At 41.0% G+C, this 22,955-nt stretch overlaps 1 protein-coding gene across 1 annotated transcript in view; it reads left to right on the forward strand.

The window, feature by feature from the left end:
* anks1b (ankyrin repeat and sterile alpha motif domain containing 1B) overlaps positions 1-22,955 on the forward strand; it is a 275,419-nt gene that overhangs the window by 59,682 nt on the left and 192,782 nt on the right. Inside the window, exons 2-4 of the mRNA XM_034163413.1 lie at positions 6,229-6,309; positions 8,781-8,937; positions 19,167-19,319. Coding sequence (XP_034019304.1) covers positions 6,229-6,309; positions 8,781-8,937; positions 19,167-19,319 — 391 coding nt within the window. The remainder of the gene's footprint in view (positions 1-6,228; positions 6,310-8,780; positions 8,938-19,166; positions 19,320-22,955) is intronic.

A 22,955-nucleotide genomic window follows, 5' to 3' on the forward strand; every position in this document is an offset into this window, starting at 1 on the left:
CGAACTTCTCGCACTCCCCCTCTCTTGTCGCTGTGCCTGTATATTCTGTATATATCTGCAAATACCCTGCGTGCACATTCATACCTTGCAGATTACATACAAAAACCGTGTCTGAGGACAAAGATGGGTGAGCAGATAATTGTCTTTTAAGAGTTTTCGCACGTCTTGACTTGCATTTGTCCATCTTTGAGCTGATCTCAGCTTTGACACCGAGGATCATGACAGAACTGTTGAGCAAACCTGCACCTGCTTGTGACTGTGAAGTGTAAAACAGAGTATTCGTGTCCTAAAGCATCGTGGGGGGTGGATGTTGAGCTTCAAAGGCCAGCTCGAAAGAAACACGTTGTCTTCATCCTGTGCTGTAGGTCCTATCAGTTAGTGTTCTCATGACTCAGATTTTAATCAGCAGGTATCTCATCTGTGTCTTGCTCAACACAGGATATGAATAAGGTCCACTTCCTGCACGGTGCTATCTGCTCTTTTTCTTGACATCCCGTTGACGTTATTACTGTTGAGTTCTGTTTCAGCAACATTAGATTTTCATGTGAACCGAGCTCCCCACCTCCCAACCCCACCGCATACACACAAAAAAAACCCTAACCCTGAAATGAAATCGAGTACTGCAAAGCTGTTTTTGTCCTCCTTTGCTTTGATGTAACCTGAACTTTAATGTCCACGGTGACAATGTTTCAACCTGAACTTTAATGTCCACGGTGACAATGTTTCAACCTGAACTTTAATGTCCACGGTGACAATGTTTCAACCTGAACTTTAATGTCCACGGTGACAATGTTTCAACCTGAACTTTAATATCCATGGTGACGATGTTTCAACCTGAACTTTAATATCCATGGTGACAGTGTTTCAACCTGAACTTTAATATCCATGGTGACAATGTTTCAATCGGAAAATGAGCAACAGCAATCTGGGGTTTCTGACATCCGCCAATCTGGATCTGGATCACCTTCAAAAGTCTTCCATGCCATAGTATCTAAATTTGGTGAGAATCTGTGAAGTAGTTTTGACGTAATCCTTCAAAGCTTATATAAAGTGAAATCTTGATCCAGAATCCGGATCTGGATCCAGATCACCTCCAAAGGTTTATGGAGTTTTCCATGCCTCAGTATCTATCTGTGGTACAAATTTGGTGAGAATTGTGAAGTAGTTTTGATGTAATCCTTCAAAGCTTATATAAAGTGAAATTTTGATCCAGAATTTGGATCTGGATCCAGATCACCTCCAAAATTTAATGGAGTTTTCCATGCCTTAATATCTGTAATGAAAATGTGGTGAGAATCCATGAAGTACTTTTGATGTAATCCTTCAAAGCCTAATTAAAGTGAAATCTTGATCCAGAATCCGGATCTAGATCCAGATCACCTCCAAAATTTAATGGAGTCTTCCATGTCCTAATATCTATCTGTGGTGCAAAGTTGGTGAGAATCCATGAAGTTGTTTTGATGCAGTCCTTCAAAGCTTATATAAAGTGAAATCTTGATCCAGAAATCTTGATCCAGAATCTGGATCTAGATCCAGATCGCCTCCAAAATTTAATGAAGTCTTCCATGTCCTAATATCTATCTGTGGTGCAAATTTGGTGAGAATCCTTGAAGTGGTTTTGACGCAATCCTTCAAAGCCTATATAAAGTGAAATCTTGATCCAGAAATCTTGATCCAGAATCCAGATCTAGATATAGATCACGTCCAAATTTGAATGAAGTTTTCCATGCTCTAATATCTATCTGTGGTGCAAATTTGGTTAGAATCATGAAGTGGTTTTGACGCAATCCTTCTTAGCTTATATAAAGTGAAATCTTGATCCAGAATCCACATCTAGATCCAGAACACCTCCAAAATTGAGTGGAGTTTTCCATGCCCTAATATCTATCTGTGGTGCAAATTTGGTGAGAATCCGTTAAGTTGTTTTGACGTAATCCTTCAAAGCTTATATTAAGTGAAATCTTGATCCAGAATCCGGATCTAGATCCAGATCACCTCCAAAACTGAATGAAGTTTTACATGCTGTAATATCTATCTGTGGTGCAAATGTGGTGAGAATCATAAAGTGGTTTTGACTCAATCCTTCAAAGCCTATATAAAGTGAAATCTTGATCCAGAATCCAGATGTAGATCCAGATCACCTCCAAAATTGAATGACGTTTTACATGTTGTAATATCTATCTGTGGTGCAAATTTGGTGAGAATCATGAAGTGGTTTTGACGTAGTTCTTCAAAGAGTATATAAAGTGAAATCTTGATCCAGAAATCTTGATCCAGAATCCGGATGTAGATCCAGATCACCTCCAAAGTTGAATGAAGTTTTCCATGCTCTAATATCTATCTGTGGTGCAAATTTGGTGAGAATCATGAAGTGGTTTTGACGTAGTCCTTCAAAGAGTATATAAAGTGAAATCTTGATCCAGAAATCTTGATCCAGAATCTGGATCTAGATACAGATCACCTCCAAAATTGAATGGAGTTTTCCATGCCCTAACATCTATCTGTGGTGCAAATTTGGTGAGAATCCGTTAAGTGGTTTTGACGCAATCCTTCAAAGCTTATATAAAGTGAAATCTTGATCCAGGATCCAAAATGGAGTTTTCCATGACCTAATATCTGTCTTTGGTGACAATGTAGTCAAAGTTTTGACGTAATCCTGCTAACAGACAGACAGACAAATAAGGGCTGATGATTTTATTACGTCCTTGGCAGACGTACTGAGTTTAACTATCTGAAATGCATTACAGGCCCTTTTTCCTCAAAAGGACTGTGTAAGTCAGAGGTCTTACACAGTCTCAAACCGATTCCAGAAAAGGCAGAGAGAGTGCAGGTTTTCTTTGTAACCACCAACTCCACCAGGTGATTCCACTGATTAACATCACTTTGAGCAGATGGAATCAGTTAATCAGTGGAACCAGCTGGTGAAGTTGGTGGTTGCAACGAGAACGTGCACCATCTCAGCTCTTCCTGGAATCAGTTTGGGACCTCTGGTATAAGTTATTTTAACGACCAGCAACGTTTTTACCAACTGTACCAGTCTGGCTTCACACCCAAGAAGTCAACCACTGATCGCTTTTAAGCTTTGGGAGTATTCATTGAACACAAGCGTGAACATCAGCAGTGCTTTTTTTGATTACGAGTGGTGTGACAGTGTAACTGTAAGTGAGGAGGAGTTCAACCAGGGGGCAGTGTTGCTCCTGTTTGGTGAAAACGGTGAAGTAATTGTTGCCATTCAGTAAGGAAGGAGGGCGGGTTCGAAGACTGAAGCGTTATGTGATGTTCAGAAGAAGGTAAAGTTAAACACTGAGAACTTTGCGTCTCCACAGCTCCTCAGCTTAATTGATTCAGACGTCATCCACATAATTGAGTGATCCGCTAAGAGGCTGCATTCCTTCAGCGGCACCTCTCTGTGTTATCTAATCTCATGCTGCCCACTAATTCAATTTAAACTCCTCTGGCCGACTTTAGGCTCCGACTGAAAGCATGCAAAACGACTCGGGACTCAACTGAGTTTGGAAATTTAGAGACGGAACATGGCACACAAGAAGAGCCGTGATAAGAAAGTGCATCTTTCTGCAGTTGGTGAGGAAAACTCAGCCACATGGCTCACGTTCCCCAGCGGAAGAAGGGCAGGGGTCGTAACATCAGGAGCCAAAAGAGGCGGAAAGGCCTTTCTTTTTTTTAATCCCATTCGTATCATGCAGCATCACTTGATTAAACGACGCAGTAATATAAGAGGATATCGATTACTGAAGCTTTAAATATGTTTCCTGGGTATGTGTTTTCCAATAGTGCTGTAAAAGCGTCGACCCACTTCTGATGTCACTGCAAACACGTGTAACGATGTGGCACGTTGTGGCGAGCAGAAGGAAAACACGACACTCACAGTGAAGCAAATGTGTTTTGCACATTTTCCATCAAAGTGGCCAAATATGTTTGTTTCTACAGGATTTTTCATGGTGGTTGCATGACTGCGGTATTTGTGCAAACATGGTGCGTTCCTGAGCGCGTTGGAGAGGGCACGTTGCATAATGAGTTGTAATAAATTGGCGTATTGATTGGTTGTTTGAAAGGTAACAGCACCAGTGCACGCATGCGCGGGTTTGTGCGTGCATGCGCGGGTTTGTGTGTTCTAGATGTCATCGGATAAAAAAACAAGCAAATAAAAAGCATCTCAAAGATTGTGTGGCGAAATGCATCTGTTTCCAAACAGGTAGTTTATGTAATTAATGTGGCGTTGAAGCAGAATGGCTCAGAGCAAATGGAACTTTTTGAGACAGCAAACATGAACTGCATCATAGCAGATTTGGAGTAAAAGCTTTGAAGCTTTGAATGTATACTTCACTTTGCAGCATGCATTCAAAGCTTGCACCGAGAGCAACTGGACATAACAATGCAGGGTCCCCCCTCCTTGAAGAATATAATCAGAGCACACAGGATGATACAGGAGCTGAGGTGGAAGACATTAAATGCAAACCAGCAGAGTGTGAGTGCAGAGATTCTGCAGCCAGTGGAGCAGCAGTTGCAATGTATGAATAAGCAGGAACCGTGTGTGCATGTGTTACATCATCCATCACAGCTTCATGGTGGAGAAAGTATTCCCAAGAAAAACATTTGAAATCTACGGTTGTGTTTGTCAGAAGGTATGCGGGAGACTCGAGCCGGATATCTGTCATCTTTTTAGCTCTGCTTATCAAAGATCATCTTGATGGAGAATCTTAACTGATTCTCCATCAATGGGTCCATCAGCTTTTACATCAAATCACTAATCCTCCTCCTCAAGTTCTTATTGGATCATTCCGCATTGTCTACCACATAAAATAAGCACCCGGGACCACAAAAATAGTAGATCCAGAATTTCATATTCCCATCCATTATTTCCCCAGGAAGTGGGAATAGTGAAACTGAAATCACATCTTCAAGTCACTACTTCTCACAGGGAATTTTAATGTATTCATCTACATTTTTATACCATGCAAACTAGGCCCATAGGGTGAAAAATTAGTACTTATCATTTTGAACTTTCCATCCAAATTTTGATTAACGACGATTTTTGTTTTTACAATTTACATTTACAAAAGAATTTTGTCACTTTTTATTTATTTTGACTTTGTTTTATTTTATTTTTTAATCTTGTATTTTGTTATACATTTTTTTCCTGTCTGTCTGTATTCATTTATTTTTTTATTTATTCATTTTTTTTTTTTTAGGTATTTATATTTCTATTTATTTTGCTTACCCTTAATAGTCAGTGGGTATAGAAAATGGATGGATGGATTCATTTTGCTTTGTTTTCCTCCATCATTAGGTTTACTTTTATTGAGTGTGTAAACACAGTAAGAGCTAGAAAACTGTGGGTTGCATTTCTTGTCATTTCAGATGTATAATATATTTACTATATAATTACCAGACCGTTATTTCTCTTTCAGCTGTAGTTCTTATCATCAGTTCTTATTGTCTTTTTCTTAGAATTTTCCCCACGTGCCTTATTTTCTTTCCTAATAAAATATTAATTAAAAAAAGAATTTTGTTGCTTTACTTAACAATTTGTGTGGCAACATATTGTTGTACTAGCTTTTGTTTGACTTCATTTGCCTTCTTCTTACACACACACACACACACACACACACACATATAATATAGAGCATGTGTGCGTGCGTATTATAGAAGTTACTTGATTCAGCTTTTCAAACCACAGCTGCTTAGACTGGAATTCATCTAATTACTACTTTTCCCTGACGCATTTGGAGATGTTGATGTGAAATATAGAGGTCACATAATTATACCCCGTGAAAACCCTGTGCTATATATGTGTCGTCGAACGTGTCCGAGAGTGCATTTGTGTGTGTGTGTGTCTGTGTGTGTTCATCCCGGCACCTTTTCTGTAATAAATTCGGCTTGGTGTGCTTTTATTTGCATGCTCAGCCTTTTGAAAATACAACACTTGACCTCACTCACTTTTTTTTTATTTGCTTTTGTGAGGGAAAATCTGCTTCTTCTGGCCCCAAATGAGAAATTAAACTTGTCGCCTCGGGATCCAAACACATTAAAGCTCAAGTCTTCTGTGTGAAGACCTTCCAGAAATTAATCTCCAGTTTCTAAATTAATGTGTAGCAGTGAAGGCAAAAAACAAAACAAAAAGAAAAGCAAAACAGAAAACTGCAAACTGAAGATCCCCAGTTTAATGTGTGTGACCTGATGGGTTAATTCTCATGTGTTTGTCCACAGCATGTGGAAGGGCCTGAACGTGAACTGCACCGACAGCTCAGGATACACACCTTTACACCACGCTTCCCTCAATGGACACAGGTAAGACATCTCTCCAAGTAATCCTCATCTAAATCCGTCCACTTTCTAAACCTGTTTATTTGAGATTAAAGGTCACAGGGGGTGGAAGTCTATCCTACCGATCGCTGGTGGAGAGGTGAGGTACAACCTAGACAATCTCACAATTAAAATGGTTTTCATTTCCTAACCCACCCCATTTTTTGCAGGTTGGCAACAAAAAGTCTCAGAATTGAAACCAAACCACGAAAAAATGTTTTTTTTTCTTTTTAAAATATTTTAAAAAATAATCCTGCTGAACCAATAAATACACATTTAAATATATATATTTTTAAATCATAGCGGTTAGACCTAAATTTGCATAAATAATTGAAGAGTTTTTCTTTGCAATGACAAGTCTGCATTTTGGATAGTTGTCAAGTAATCTGAAATGAAAATATTAGTATTTTTATTATAGCGAGTATGTGCACAAACTTTACTGATATAAACAGTTAAAAATAGTAAGTTAAGTTTGTATTATTTTACTACATTTATCAACTGTTATTTTAAAAGTTTTAACACATTCCAAACCTCTCATTTGTGTTACAGGGTCACTGTAACATGTTTGTTCATTTTTGTATCAGGAATTGTAGAAAAAAATTGAAAATCAGAGAACATTCAAATTAATTTAACCCTCTGGATTTGTCTGATGCGTCTCCACGTCAAAGTCACATGACAGAATTAAGCGGATGTAACATCTAACCTACAGCAGTCTGAGTCTCCATTTGAATGTATTTTGAAAGTGTGGACTTCAAACTACACACCAGTTTTTAAATTCTGTTGATAGGCCTAGTATAACTTGAATAATGAATAATAATGGTGCGCGTATTTCCTGAAATGCAGACCAAATGTGACTGTCATTTCCTTGTTGAACCAGCTCCGTCAGGCTGCAGAGGAAGGAGGTGGGAAAAAAAGGCGTCTCCTTTATCATTGGTGGTAAAATGCACGACCAAACCAATAAAAAACACCAACCCCACGTGGGTTGATCACCAACCCACGTTAAAACGCCACCAAAGGAAGACTAAAGTATCAACAGTGCCTCCAAGTGAACAACAGGAGGAGTGACACTCCTGTGGGTGAGGTCTGCGTCCGCTCTTTCTTGTTTTGGACAGGAATTGTTTTTTGAGTGGCACAAATAATTTGTGTAGCATCTTATCATTTTGTAAATTGTTGTACAAAAAAAAACACCTGAAGCATTTCCTGCATTTTAATGTAAATAGTTGTCTAAAACTTTGCTACATTTGTACATACGTTTTTGAAAATTACAATTTATATGTGCATTCTAAGTTATAAAAATGGTTTGTTAAACATTTTTTATTCGGATTTTATGTTTTTGTGTGAATTTTGTTAATGCAGTATGTCAGAATGAAAGAAAAACTGTGAAGTCACATAGATGAGGTTGCGCTAAGAGAAATGACACCAAACAAGGCAAAGTTAACAGTTTTTTAAGGTAAATTTTGAAGGTAAAACCAAAAGTAGTCAAAAACAGCCTATTATACCCTGGACCCCATTATTATACCCTGGACTGCAACTGAAATTGGAATAATGATGTTTTTACTCGATCACACTTCATCAATCTGGTTTGGATCCAGAGTTCTCCTGAGCAACAAAATCAGTGGTTCATAAGAACAAAAGAATTAGACAGAACAAAGATACATGGGGGGGAAAAGAATCCAAATGACTAAAACAAATCAGTCAAATAATCTTGAAAAGAAGTGAAGGCGGCTTGTTTTGTTCACCTGGTCCTTCTGAGAAATCCCGTGTACGCAGCGTGGATTAGCAACAAGCCCAACCGCTTTCACAGTTTAGCGAAACTGAACGATTATGCCACGTTTTGGGGGCAGTTAGGTGGATTTCCTCTTTCAGATCATCTGGAGATGAGAAGCGGAAGAGACGGAAAAAACTGCAGCTTCACAGTGAAGACGGATCCGTCAACATAAAGCTGCAGAACAGTGATTTTGCTGCAGAACTGATAATTAAGATGAAAAAGAACATTGAACACAACGTGCATGACCAGGAGCACAAGCTAACATCATGACCAGGAGTATCACTGTTGTTTTTTTCATATGCAGCATTTCCACGGCAGCACAGAATCTTGCATCCACCATAGAGGTAGATGAATGAAATTGGTAAAGAGATGGTGTCCTGCTCTCGTTCTTCTGTTTTGCTCTATGAATAATCCACAGACAAAGCCGTTCCCAAAGCTCCGCAGCGTTGCTTTCACCCCGTCCCTGGGAGAGGTTCGGCCCTTATGGCTCTCGCTTCTCTGACATTCTGAATGCAAATGAAACACTTCACCTTCCCTTTTTCACAGGAAGGTGACAACTTCAGCTGCAACCGTCTTGGAGCTCCATCTTGCATCTTATATTAAACACGTCCCTCGGCAGGAAACAAGATAAATTTCGGCATAAAACAGCACCGATTTGTGACTTTCTTTGTGTAATTTCGCCTCTCAGGGAGGTGGTTCTGAAGCTGCTCCAGTATGAAGCCTCCACGAACTTAGCTGACAGTAAAGGTTGCTTCCCGCTACACCTGGCCGCCTGGCGTGGAGACGTGGACATCGTCCGCATCCTCATCCACCACGGCCCTGCACACTGCCGCGTCAACCAGCAGGTACGTACCAGCACTGTCGCGACCATCTTCATAACCAAACGTGTTGAAAACTCTATTTTATTCCTAACACTGCATAAACGGAACTTTCACCGTTCGCATCCCAAAACCAGTTTTAGCTTGTTCTGTGAGCAGCTCATTCTCATGCGGCGCTGTCACCATCTCCGTGTGAGTGCGGCCCCCTTTTTTTTTTTTTTTTTGCTCCTGACCTCTGCCCTCCCTCTGCAAGATGCAAGTAAATTTACAGGATTTGGCAGAGCAGGACTAAACTCCTCGGCTGCACAGTGAGTTGTCATCTTCCCTCAGTGGTTTTCCTCTAGGGAGGAAAACTCACTGCATGAAGTGAGACTTTCCATGTCTGCTTAATTGTGGTGTTTTGTCTCCATATTAGCCTCTCCTGTCATTGCAGGGAGCTGTTAGTCCTCGGTTATTATTGCACCTGTTCTTGTGTGTTGCGCTCTTGTGACACACACACCGGCTGCTAATCCGCTCATCACCCACGCAGCCTTTATTTACCCCCAGAGACTTCACTGGTTTCTGGATTATTGCTCCTTTTTTTTTTTTGCATTCTAGCTGCTGCCATCATTTGTGCACAATCATCCTTCTTAACATAAGCACTTTATTATGAGTTTGTATGTTCCAAAGATCTGCTGGTTAAGTCGAGATTTGAACTGTACATTCTGGTCATGTTGCTTCCGTCCCTTTAGTGTCTTATTTGAGGGTCTCGCTGAGGTGTTTAATGTGGCGTTTTGTCCCTGTGTCTCCTCAAATGTCTTAACCCTGGGACTAAATTAAACTGCCCTCTGTTGTCGTGTTTGTCATGCCGTCTGTGATGTCCGTCTGACAGGAGGATGAGACGTTGAGCGCCGGCCGCATTCCGCCTTCTTCTCCTCCTCCCTCTGTCTTTTTAGCAGCCTCTGCTTGCAGCATATTGATGATGTCACGGCTCGCTGATGTACCGGTCGAAACCACCGGAAGTGCCGTTTAATCATCAGCGTGGGCTGAGATGTTGATGACAAGTCGGGGGAAGGCCCAGTGAGGTTATTGGGCTGTTATTTACTCTGCCTAATAAGCACTTTTTCACAGACGCCATTAGCCAAATCTTTCCCCTCAGCGGGTTGTTAGAGTCTAATTGTTTGCTGTGATAAATGACGTCCGTTACACCTGAAGTTTGTCAGCATAAGAACGCAGGCAATTTTCTGTTTTTGTTCTAAGTGTGTCGCTGATTTATGGAGCCACTGTGTAGGCGGCATGTATGCACGCTGACTTCACAACATGCGAGTTTATTTAGTGTGAAAATATGATATAATAATGTGAATAGATGAATAAAAAAGACAGGATTTTGGATTAATTCTGTGGTCAAACTGCCAGATCCATTTACATTTCATCACTATGAATAAATTTCTACATTTTTTTAAAGATCAAGTGTTATAATTCTTCTCCAGCTCCCTCTTTCTGCTGATGACTGTTTGATGTATGTTTCAGAAGATTTAATGTTCTGGATGAATGTTATAGAATACAATGGAGGCTACACCACAGAACTCGGTACTGGAATTGTCTAGCAGTTTCAGAATCATTTTACCAATTACCAGTGTGAGTTGAAAACGCATAAAGTAACATCTGATGAGGGTAGACCAGAATAAATGGGAAGAATAGAGCAAGAAGGAAAGAAAGCTGGATGGAAGTGAAGGTGAACTAATATTCTAGGCTTCAGCAAAACTCTAGGTATACACCGTGTAAAATACAAGTAAATTAATAGATCAGTGAGTCCTTACTGTGCAGACTTCCAGCATCGCCTTGGCAAGGTCATGCAGAGATCGGTCATTTGGGGTCAAATGTCAGATTGATGTAGCCTTTACTCTCTTCATGCTCATAGGTACTATTAAGTAGTTTTTATTTCTCATGGAGTTTTAAAGCTGCAGTGTGTTGGGCAATAAAAAAAGGGACATACTTCATCTATCCTTCACATTTTGCAGTATGACTGAAAGACTGAAGACAAAACAAAAAGAGGACTGAGTGGTAGCTCCTCTACCCACTGTCTCCTGTTTGCTAGTGCAGGCTAACAAGTTTGAGAACCCTCATTTTTATGAAATGGAGGATTGTACGTGTTATTTACGACTAGAGAAGGCAAGGGAGCGAAAACGTGATGGGAAAGAGAATCGTGACTGGCGACAGCATAGATGCAATCCGCAACCTCAAGACTAGTTAATGCTAGATTCTACATACCGTAGCTTTAAAGCACCGTCGGTCACATCATTTTAAACACTGAGTGGTGAAAACAGTTGGTATGGCACCAGTTTTAAATGTAGTCTTCTCGTGTCGTGCGCATAAATCTGAGTGTAAAATTTATCGAGTGTTAGTGCGTTTACGATGCCCGTGCTGGGTATTTTCCCACTGTCTGTCTTGTGTTGCAGCAGAGAGCAGTGCCAGCATACATTAGTCAGGGTGATATACCAAGTCCCGCACAAGCGCACACTCATCATCCAGGCTTTACAGCGGCGAGCCATTGGCTCCACATTACCGCCGTCGCAATGATATTACTCTGCCCACGCACACATTACCCATGTCAGAGGCTGACTTCTCTGTGTGAACACTTGAGTTTTATTGGGGAACTCAAAGTGTGCACTCCTTCGCTTTAACACATGAGAGAGCTGACGAAACACAGCACGTGCATGCACACCTTTAATCCACAAGTGACAAATGGCGGCGCTGCAGCAGCTATTATGAGTGTGAGGTGGGCCAGCTCCACGCCGGGGATTACTGGAGTTTTAGTGGATGCGATTAGTTGGCGGTAAACCAGTTCCAGCCTCCTGTTTGCCACCTAATTGGTCCCAGTAGCTGCTGTTTGAGGCTGTTTTTGTTTATCGGCGTGTGAGTATCAGACTGTAGAAAACAATCGTACGTGTTGCGCGCATTTGTTGTAGGGTGTGAGAATGAGCGCAACAGAGATGGAGTGTGAAAGAAGGCGTGGTGAAAGAAGGCGTGCTCATTTTCCACAGCGAATCAGTGTTTGTTGTCATCTCTTTTGTTAGCTCATGAACTGGATTATGTTAATCACAAAGTTTGATGTACTGTAAATAATTTTAGATGAATTGCACTGGGGAAAATAATGAATTTTGGAACTTTAAACATTTTTACACATTGAATTAAAGCAGATTTAAGCACATTTAAACTAATTGAAATCAGCTTCCAATCTGAGCTTGTAGCACACATGCAGGGAAAGTGGCTCAAATTAAATATTTACCAAAAAAAAAAAAAAAAAATCAGATTTGACATAATTCTTGACTTTTGCAGAAATCCTATAGGCATATACCCTTTAAATTCAATACACGAATGAGCCCACCCCCAGGTTGTTAACACAACAAATCACCAACAATAAATGATATCATCTTGTAACTCATTAAATTAAATCGGCATATAATGAAGATTAATTGATACAAGATTGGTTGTTTTTGATGCACCAGATCGATCCAGAAATCAAGTTTGTCTCATGTAACTGCTGCTTCTATTATAATAGAGTAATATAATAAAGGCACATTAATAGATATTAGTTAATGCAGCAATAAACGTCAACGCTCATTGTATTACGAGTTAACTGTGCTTAGTTAACATTTATTTTGGTGTTCATGCCATTTAATGCATTATTAAGTATTAACAAGCATCGAATCACGAGTTAATATTAAAGATGATTTCATTCTTCTGTATGTGGATCTATGGATATGACTGCAATGACAAATAAACTTTGAACCTTGGTATCGGAATCATGTATTAATGATGTTGAGGTTTATTACTGCTTTAATTGTTAGTTAATTAAAAGTTAACTGGTAAGTAGTCATTAATTAATGCTGATCATTATCTTTATAAATGAATGTGTAAATTTCTACCTTAATTAACTTAACCATAATTAATAAATGATTACTAAACACACATAAGGCTTATTTTGCTGATAATTGTTGTTTTTTCTGACTTAACATGCTCTTATTCTAAAGTGTTACCACATAAGGATATAATTATGTGGAATAATAACAGAATTTTTGTTTTTTCTAGGATTTGCTTGGCATTGTTATGGTTGCCTATAGGTTAGAGAAGTCAGGGGTCATAGGTTCAATCCCGCCATCAAGTAGGAAACTGGTGTTGTGGTTATGTTCACTTTATTCTGTTCTTTCTTCAGCTGTTTGCATTCTTTTGCAAATAAGTGTTTTTAACAGGCTGGAACCTTGCTGATAGGCTGTTTGGCTTTTAGACTAATTGATGATGACATGTTTTGCCTGATGGTACCAGCCTGGAGTTAGTGGAGGTCAGTGATAATTAGGCTTGTGGCCACGTGAGGTCACAAGCCTGCAGACAAAACTGTGGGAAGCATAGAACCTCTGCACGAGGCCTCTGGACTGTTTGAGGCCTGAGCCGTGTGTTTGGTGTGTGGGTGACTGATGAGGTCACGCATGTCCCCCTGTGCTGCACATATATCCCAGGAATGTTTTCTTTTCCACCAGCAGAGGGAACGAGGGTTATAATGTTCCCTCCTCCTCCTCCTCCCTTTTCTAACTCCCACAGGAGGCGAGAGGTGATCAGCAGGTTAAATAGAAAAGTATCAACATGAGCCAAATGCACGAGGTGAAAGATTCAAAGTCTACACACGACTTGTGTGCAAAACATTTGTAGTTGCAGTGATTGCAACTACACGGTTTGCACACAAGCCGTGCAGAGAAATGTTTTTTTATGTCATATTTTTGTCGTCACTGCTTTTATACACAACTGTGTGCAAAAGGTCAAAGGTCAGAAGGTTGTTGCCTTGTGCCTCATGTTTGTGGTTGTCTCACAGCTGTGCACATGTGAGCACATTTTCCTGCACGGAAAAACGAAAGCACATGTATCCTGATGGAACGCGCGCTGCTACGAAAAACCGCACTGGGATCATAGTCGCATAAACGTTGCTTACCATGAAGGTGACCGCTGCCAAAACACACTCAGCCATAGGATATTTATTTTTTTAATGAATAATTTGTTTAAAAACAAAAAAAAAATTAAAAAGAAAGGAGGAGCAGTTCTGTAGTTGGTTTTTGATGCTGTCTCTGCAGTGGGCTTCCTAATTAAATTTCAGTGCAAGAAAACTGAGTCATCTCGCTGTGTATGAAAACAAACTGCAGCGCTGAGTGATTATTACAAGCTGATGACAGATTGTGTGTGAGCGTGATGTGGATTTCCCTCAGAAACTACAGCTTCTGAGGCTTGTATGTCCAAAAAATAACACATTAGCCGCAGTTAAATATACAGTTTTACTACAAAGACTGAGGAACGGTGAAACACCAAGCCGAACTAGAGGGAACTTGCAGAGTGTCTACATCCTCTTCAAGATGGCAGTTTGCTTTTTATCTGTCTCTGACCATTATAAAAACTCAGTGACCTTGACCCTTCACCCAAATGCTTGACCGTTGGCTGACCTCGCCAGGGCAGTTCGGGAATCGACATAAGTGTTTACCACCTTTGGTCAAAATTGGTTTGAAAATCAAATTTCTTGACTTTGATCTTTGACAAAATGAATCTTTAATGGTACTTTTGGGGTGAACCTTCACTGACGTAGTACATTTGGCAGAAGTTAGTAAAAGGACGTGGGAGGAGTGGGCCACCATACATGCAAATTGCTCCAGCTACTCAACAATTCTCCTGCACTACTTTTGCTTTGTGATTTCATACAAAATCCTTCCTGGAGAGTTGTGTGGACTTCTGACTGGGATATTTAAGTTTTTAAATGTGCCTGCTGGAAAATTCTTCTGATTTAGAAGATTTTTTTAACAGAAACTCTCTGCTGGGTTGTGTGGAGAATTGAATTTTAGAACAGTGACAATCAAAGTGATGTTTTACTCTTGGGATTCATTACATTTCTGTGTGGAAATGGTTTGTCTCTCTCACTGGCAAACACTCCTGCTCCTAATCCATCATCGATTGAGTATCCACTGACCATCCAGTAAGTGGAAGACATGCCCAAAAGATATTATATAAAAAAACACCTACCTATCTTGTTAAACCTTATGTGCCTTCTTGTGCCCAGTGGTCCCAGCATGCATTGCTTTGTGTTGGCAGGGTATAGAACCTTTACCTACTGTGCTCCTACTTTCTGGGGCAATTTGTTGTTTGATAATAATAATCTCCTTCGGTTGAATCTTTTAAAGCAGATCTTAAAACCTATTTATTTTCTGCTGTTTCTAATTATTTTTTAGGGTTTACTCTTATTTATTCATATTTACTGGTTTGTATGTTTTACTTGTGTGTGATATCCAATTTTAGTTGTCATAATGGATGCATAGTGTTCTGTTCTGCTTCGATGGATCATTATATTGAGCACTGTACATTTTTCTACTTGAAGGTGATTGTATTCATAAATTTAAATTATTAAACCAAAGTAGGTTTTTGGACTGATCCGGTGCATCAAAGTGCACCAGATTTGAAACATTTTGCCCTCAGGATATGCCCTTTTAATTTGTTGAAGTACAAGATTATAGATTTGATTGGTTTTGAATAATGATATTAAGAATGAGAGAGGATGAACTCATTTATCTCTCTATTTACACACTGACTTTTGCGCTGCATGTCACTGTAGTTTCTCATCAGTATCTCTGTCATGTCTGTCAGTTTTACTGTCATACTAAAGTGGCGTGCTAATTGACCTATTAGGACACAGTGAAGTTGGAAATGAATCAGGGCGGGTGTGATGTGTAGATGCCCTTAAAAGCATCTAAAATCCTGTCAGGCGTGCCTAGATTTAAAATATATCGGTGCAGATATATGGATGTGTGTAAACATTAGAGCTGAAAAGCGAGGATCAGAACACATCCAACTTTATGCACTTGGTCTTTTGCAGTTTATTTATCCCCGGGCACCAGGCTAAACTGCAGGGATTATTGAGATGCTGCAACGTAGAAAAGCTCATACTACATATCAGTCCATCGGCATTAACGTGATGCGCGTTCAAACAAATACCTCCCGCGCTTCACCCGTCTGGTTTCATTTTCAGCCTGATAAGACTGGCTGCAGCTGTTTGTTTGGTTCTGCATAGATATGGATAGATAGCACTGATAGTGTTTGTCAAGAGAACATGCAAGAACATTGTGTGCATGTGCCCTTCAGCTGAGCATGATAAAGGAGTTGATACTGTATATAAATATATAAATAATCCAACATCGTCTTTATGAGCCGTTAGTGAAACCATGCAGCTGTGCTGGTTTTAACAGCTGGAACAATCCAGTGCTCATGCACAACACGGCTGCTGTAGATTTCTGACCATTAACTCGGTGTTGGCGCCGTACACTGAGAGAACAGCGCCGACATCCATTTGTATAGACATGTCAATAATGCGCGCCCGTGCCTATTGATGTGGCATGACTCGACGGCTGTTGCTCAGAAACCAATCGGTGACAATGGGCCGAGTGCCCGATGATATCGGAAAGCTGTCACAGTGAGCATAATGGGAATATATAGCCTGCTCTGAGAACAAGGGCCTGCTTTCCCCCAGCCTCGCTGTCCTTCTTCTGCTCTATCACTTATCATTTTTCTCTATTGCTTTCTTCATCACTGACCTTCTGCCACAGAATGGGATTTTCCCTACTTTTATCAGTACGCAAGGGGCACAACATATCAGATTGACAAAGGTTTATTATACGTTTACGGCTGCAGACCAGGTCCCCCAGCAGAACCCACACAGGCTCCTTATCATGTCACTCTTGGCTCCCTTTAGTACTTTTCCATCTTTATTTGGTGATAAAAGTGAAAACGCAGTGATTTCTGTCTTGTTGGCGGCACAATGCACGAGCCAGATGGAGACATGAGCATCATCCCAACAGCAAAACATGAATGGAACCTGCTGCGACTCTAAATTCCTGCACGGAATAACATTACAAAATTGCCACACCACCTTGAGGTATCGCTCCAAATTGCAACCCGTCCAATACCTTATAACAGTTCTCAAAAAGGACACGGGTCAGATCGTGTGGGGAAAATCACAAAAGCATCAAATAAATAAATTGTATCTTGGAAAGACAAATACCAGTAATACATTTTCCACCAAATCATTAAATACACTAAAATAAAATACAGCAGCTCCCAATCAATGATTTTATTTTGAAGTATCCACTGAATAAAGATCAGTTAAATGCTGCAGTATTTCTGGTAGATTACGCTGCCTTATGGACACATTATTTTACACTTGAAGCCGTCAGTGGTCGATGGGGTTTTTATTAAGCTTCCTCAGCAGAAGTAAATTCATCTGGCTGAAAATGATATATGCAGTAAATTAGAAAAGATAAAAGGATTCCTCTGGGAGCTGAGCAGTCAAGCAAAAAATTGTAATAAATTAGAATATCCACAGGAGGACCTAGCAAGTGCGTTAGCAGAAAATCAAACATTAGACCCTAAATGGTGATGGATGGGTAGTGCAGTGTGTTTGTGAACCTGACAGTGTGACACTTGCCTGCACTCAAACCTGGTCTGGAAGGTTCCGCTCTGCCATCGATGGAGGAGGAGAGGAAATGCTGAAATCTGATTTGGTTTTAGCAAGAAAGCTCCAAAGCATGCTGCATTTCCAGCAGGCCACGTGTGTTTCACACGACATAAGAGGCTTTTAAAAATTTTTTATTTATTTATTGCTGCACATGCAGTATCTTTCCATCGCTCGCTGATGAAGAGGGTAAGTGAAAGTAAGGAGGGAAGCAATGGCAATGTTGGGGGAAGACGAGATATGAGCAGCAGCTCCACTGGTTCTGGTGAATTTTTTATCTGTCAATTGAGGGATACACTCCAGGTAAGAAATGTGCTGGGATTAGATTAAGGAATGCAACGAGGAAATATCAGGGAATTTGGGGGGTGGGGAGTGAGTTGCACTAAATGAATGCAGGAAAATGGGTAAAGCACAACACCAACACATCTTCACTAGAAAAGGAGACGTAAATCCTATATAGGCCCTGAGGCCTTTTGGTGCTGTTGCCTTTCTCTGGAGACCAGTATTGTAGTTGACGAACAAGACATAAGCCAAAGCATTGACCACCAAGGAACTGATTCCAAGGCGCAGGCCAAGGCTAAGGCACTAACCACCAAGAGACATGCCAAGACCAAAGCTTTCTCCATCAAGACACAGGCCAAGATTAAGGCATTAACCACCTAGACAAAGGCCAGTGCAAAAGCATTGACCCCCAAGAAACAGGATAAGGCTAAGACATTGACCCCCAAGACACAGACCAAGACAAAAGCATTAACCACCAAGACAAAGACCAATGCAAAAGCATTGACCCCAACCAACAGGTCAAGGATTTTACCTTTTAGGCCCAGAACAAGGCAACAAGACAACAAATAAAGAGTGATATATCATACAAAAAAGGAGTTTAATATCCAAAACATGGTATATTATTAAAGAGCAGTGAAAGTAGTATTCTGGATCAGTATTGTACAGGTTCTTTATGTATTTAAAAATACAAAAATTCTATGTCCCTTGAAAAATGCCTTAAATTTTCTTGACACAGTATGACCAACGCCAAGGTGTCCGAGACCGAGATGTACGATACTGTGACTTGTTGCCACAAAGATTGTGGGGAATAGTACTAATTTCATATAGTCATTTATGCCATTATTGCAAAAACAAACAAACAAAAAAAAATACAATGAAATAATGTGATACAGGTTTATGTTTTTGTCACCCCTATACCTGACATGCTTGAAGAAGTTGGAGACGCGTTATAAAGTCAACCTGCTTTTCCTCCATCTGCTTCTGTTCCTTTTTATCCCAATTGTTCCACCCACATTTGACCTACTTCCAAGTCTCCACCTTCTTATTCTCTATGTTACGAATCACCATCTACTCATAACCCTCTTTGTCACCTTGTTTTTCCAACGTTCTCATCTTCTTGGCCCTTGAGTCCTCTCATTTATTCTCTTTAACCCACTTTTCCAGCTTCATTCCATATATCCAAGTCTTACGTTTTTCTTTATCCGCTTCTCTGCTCGCTCGTCCTTTATTGTGTCTCTATCGTTTTCATAGACTTAGTCACATTACTCTTCTTCCCGCGTTTTGACAACGCGGTGTCACAAGTGGTGAGCACACTTGTTGTGCAAACAGTTCGAGGGGACCTATTCCTCATTTTCTGTGTACATCTGGAATTGCATCAGGAAGGGCAAGAAATGGAAGCAGCCAATAGAATTATTATTGTTTCCTCTCTTTATTTATTCCTCTTTCTGGTTTCCCGCAGAACCACGAACGGGAAACAGCGCTCCACTGCGCTGCCCAGTATGGACACTCTGATGTGGTATCAGTGCTGCTGCAGGAGCTGACCGATCCCACCATGAGAAACAGCCGGCAGGAGACGCCTCTGGACCTGGCGGCACTGTACGGACGTCTGCAGGTTAGTGAGAATGTCTACCCTCTTAAATCCATAAACCACTGGACCACTGGATATTGCTATGTGCGCCTGTTTGCTATGGTATTACAAATCTTAGGGGGTTTGACTTCACGGAACTTACACTGGATCCACTCTGGTGACCCCCACCAAAAGGAAAAAGCCTGCAGGAGGCTTGTGTAGCTGAGCTAGTCTGCAAACAAGAGGTGGTTCCACCAGCGAAAAATAGACAAAAGTAGACTGCTTGGAACTTTTTGAAAGAACACAAAATATATATGCATGCCTTTGTGTTTGACGACGATTGAAGCAGCAGGATGAATTCTGATATATATATTTCTATATTATCTGCTCACCTTCAGCCAGATGTTTGAAATGCAAAAGTGAGGTGTTTCTGTGTAGGCGCTCAGTTGTCCAGGTGGTTTCCATAGTAGAAAAAGCTTAAATCTTCGACTGGACTGGGTTGCTTGACGCGAGGATGTTTCGCTTCAAATCGCAGAAGCTTCCTCAGCTAAAATTCTTGCTCTGGTGGTCTGACTTCTGTCTTGACTCTTGTAGAGAAGAATAATCAAGAAGTCACAAAAGCTGGAAAGCTGATCAGGACACTTCAACACAGAGCCCTACAGGTGCCCACAACTGCAGAGGGAAGGGCTAAAGAACAACAACTTGTCCGGAAAGCCCTCACAGTATGTGGGTACCCACGATGGTCCCTGGACAAAGTGCAGAAGTCCCAAAGAACAAAGAGACCAGATAGACAGGAGACGGAGACAAGAAGAGTGTCTCTCCCTTATTTAGCAGGAGTAGGGGAAAAACTACAGATCTACGGATCTCTTCAGACAGCACAAAATCCCAGTTTACTTTAAACCGGTTAACACCTTGAGACAGAAATTAGTTCACCCTAAGGACAGGATCCCTAGTTACAAACAGAGCAATCTAGTGTATTCTGTCAAATGTCAGGAAAACTGTAATGAACACTACATAGGTGAGACTACGCAACCTTTACACAAAAGGCTATACCAGCACCGCAAAGAGGGCGCCAGTGGACCTCAGTCTGCATTTCATCTCCACCTTAAACACACTAACCACACGTTTGAGGACAAGGAAGTTAAAATATTAGCCAGAGAGAAGAAATGGTTTGAGAGAGGGGTCAAGGAGGCATTCTTTGTGAAACGTTTGAAACCCAGCCTTACCCGGGGAGGGGGTCTGAGACACGTTTTATCCCCTGTTTACAATGGGGTACTCAGGTCAAAGCAGTTTGTCTTTTGTTCATGGTAATGAGTCATTCACATCATCAGTAGAGTCGTCAAGGGAGCCATTAGGAGGGACAGCTGCCCTGTCATTAGGAGGGTGCTAACTAGAGCACAATAGGTGCTAGTTAGAGCTATTGTTTAGTCACTAGCCTATAGCAGTCTGCCTCTCGGTAGGAGGGGTCTGGTTAGGTTTAAAACTCCAGCTTTTGTGACTTCTTGATTATTCTTCTCTACGAGTCAAGACAGAAGTCAGACCACCAGAGCAAGAATTTTAGCTGAGGAAGCTTCTGCGCTTTGAAGCGAAACGTCCTCACGTCAAGCAACCCAGTCCAATCGAAGATTCAAGCTTTTTCTACTATAACCAAAGTGAGGTGATTCAACCTCAATTAACAATTAAACAATTAACCAAATCCTACTGAGCTCCCTGCTCTATTAGCTCAGTGGAATAAGGAGTTGGTCTACCAATATGTAGACCTGAGTTCAATTCCCAGCACCGCTACCTGTGTTCTCAGAAAAGACGCTTCATCTGGATTGTTCCAGGCCACCCAGCTGTAAATGGGTACCAGTTCCCCAGTTCCCTTGACTGGGGAAGTAACCTGTGATGGACCGGTGACCCTTCCTTAGGGAATCGTAGACCTTCATCACACGCTACAGTATGTAGGACCGTAGCTATGTAGGATTGAGTCAAATAGAAGAGGCATTTCATTTAAAGGGTAACTATGCTGTTTTTCTACTTGGGCTGTGTTTTTTTTTTTTTTAATGTTTTTAAGAACTTTTTTTTTTCTTGGGACAAAAACATTTTAAATTGGTGAAGTATTCAGAGTGTAGACACCATCACTACATAGTGTAATTGTAAGGGGTATGCTAACAACACTCACAGTAAACCCCTTCTAGTTGCCATTGAAGAGGTGAAAACAGCAATAAAAGTGTGATAGCACAAAGAAGATGTCGACTGTATGTTTACCCCAATAAATCTAAAGACAGATTATAGAACAACAGTAAATAGCCGCTTACTTTAGCATGCAGTTCACTCAGTGGCAGTGTAAAGAGACTGAACAGGCACAAGCGCCTCATTTTTGTCCAGAGCCAAGGCTGCAGAATACCAGTTAAATGGTAAATGGACTGCATTTATATAGCACTTTTCCATCTGCATCAGATGCTGAAAGCGCTTTACAATAATGCCTCACATTCACCCCGATGTCAGGGTGCTGCCACACAAGGCACTCACTGCACACCGGGAGCAACTAGGGGATTGAGGACCTTGCCCAAGGGCCCTTAGTGATTTTCCGGTCAGGCTGGGATTTGAACCTAGGATCCTCTGGCCGCTGCCCAACAGCTTAACCACTAGACCAGCATCTCCCCGAGTTACCCAAGACCAAGCATATAAGGCCAAGCAAGAATTGAAGCGAGTTGTTGTGAAGGGTTGTCAGAGTGCCCACTTATTTTTTAGGTCTCCTAAAATTGAGGGTCTCTGTATAAAAAGGCTGCAATTCTGATGCCTTTCTCTTGATTCAGATGCAGATATCCTCAAATTAAACGAGCATCTTTTCAATAAGTGATCATGCAATGAGGCGTGCAGTAGCGACACCTGCTGGTTGGTATCATTACCTGTGCAGAGGTCGGGTAGGATTCGGCAGGGGGATGCTGTGATAGTCAGTCTGGGTTATGTATCATGGTGAAACTCCTTGCTGGCAGGTGAACAGTAGCAGATGGCGACTGTGTGACAGAGATGCCAGGCAGCTGCAAGTAACCCTCTCTGGATGACAGTGAAACGGGCCGCAATGCAGGACCAACCCATCCTTCCAAAACTGGAGTTGGCTTTTTTTCAAAATGGTGTCTGTAGAAAACAGTCTCCGACTTGTTAGAAATGTGACAAAAGGTGCTCGTGCAATGCTAAGAAGCTTCGAGTGCACACGTGTGCTGGCGCTCATATGCAATCAAACATTTGCTCTGCCGAGGGTACTGAGTAATTGCAGCCACAGAGGTTAGTCTGAGAGCGGATGAATAATGTATGAAAGCAGCACGTATTCCATCCGTTTTCTCTTTCTCTGCATAGCAATGAGGGAAATCCCTGTGGCGGAAAACGACTGCTGCAGGGAGACGTAAGGACACACGGCAGAAGTTTAAATCCCGTGCACACCGATGCGCATTAAACAACCATAGCACCTCCCCTCAATACGAAGTCGAAGATGCTGCAAACTGACTCTGGACTAGATTGATTGAGAGTTTGAGTTTGTTTGATTAACAAGCTAACAACCACAAGGTTCACCTTAATACTTTATGCATCAATAAAACACTTTTCCCTCTAAACTTATCATCATAAGCATGATGGAAATTAGGAGCAGGTATCATTTTAGTTACATGTGCATGACATGAGTTGTATGTCAATTACTTT

Source organism: Thalassophryne amazonica, chromosome 22 (genome assembly GCF_902500255.1).
Source record: "Thalassophryne amazonica chromosome 22, fThaAma1.1, whole genome shotgun sequence".
Lineage (NCBI taxonomy): Eukaryota > Metazoa > Chordata > Actinopteri > Batrachoidiformes > Batrachoididae > Thalassophryne > Thalassophryne amazonica.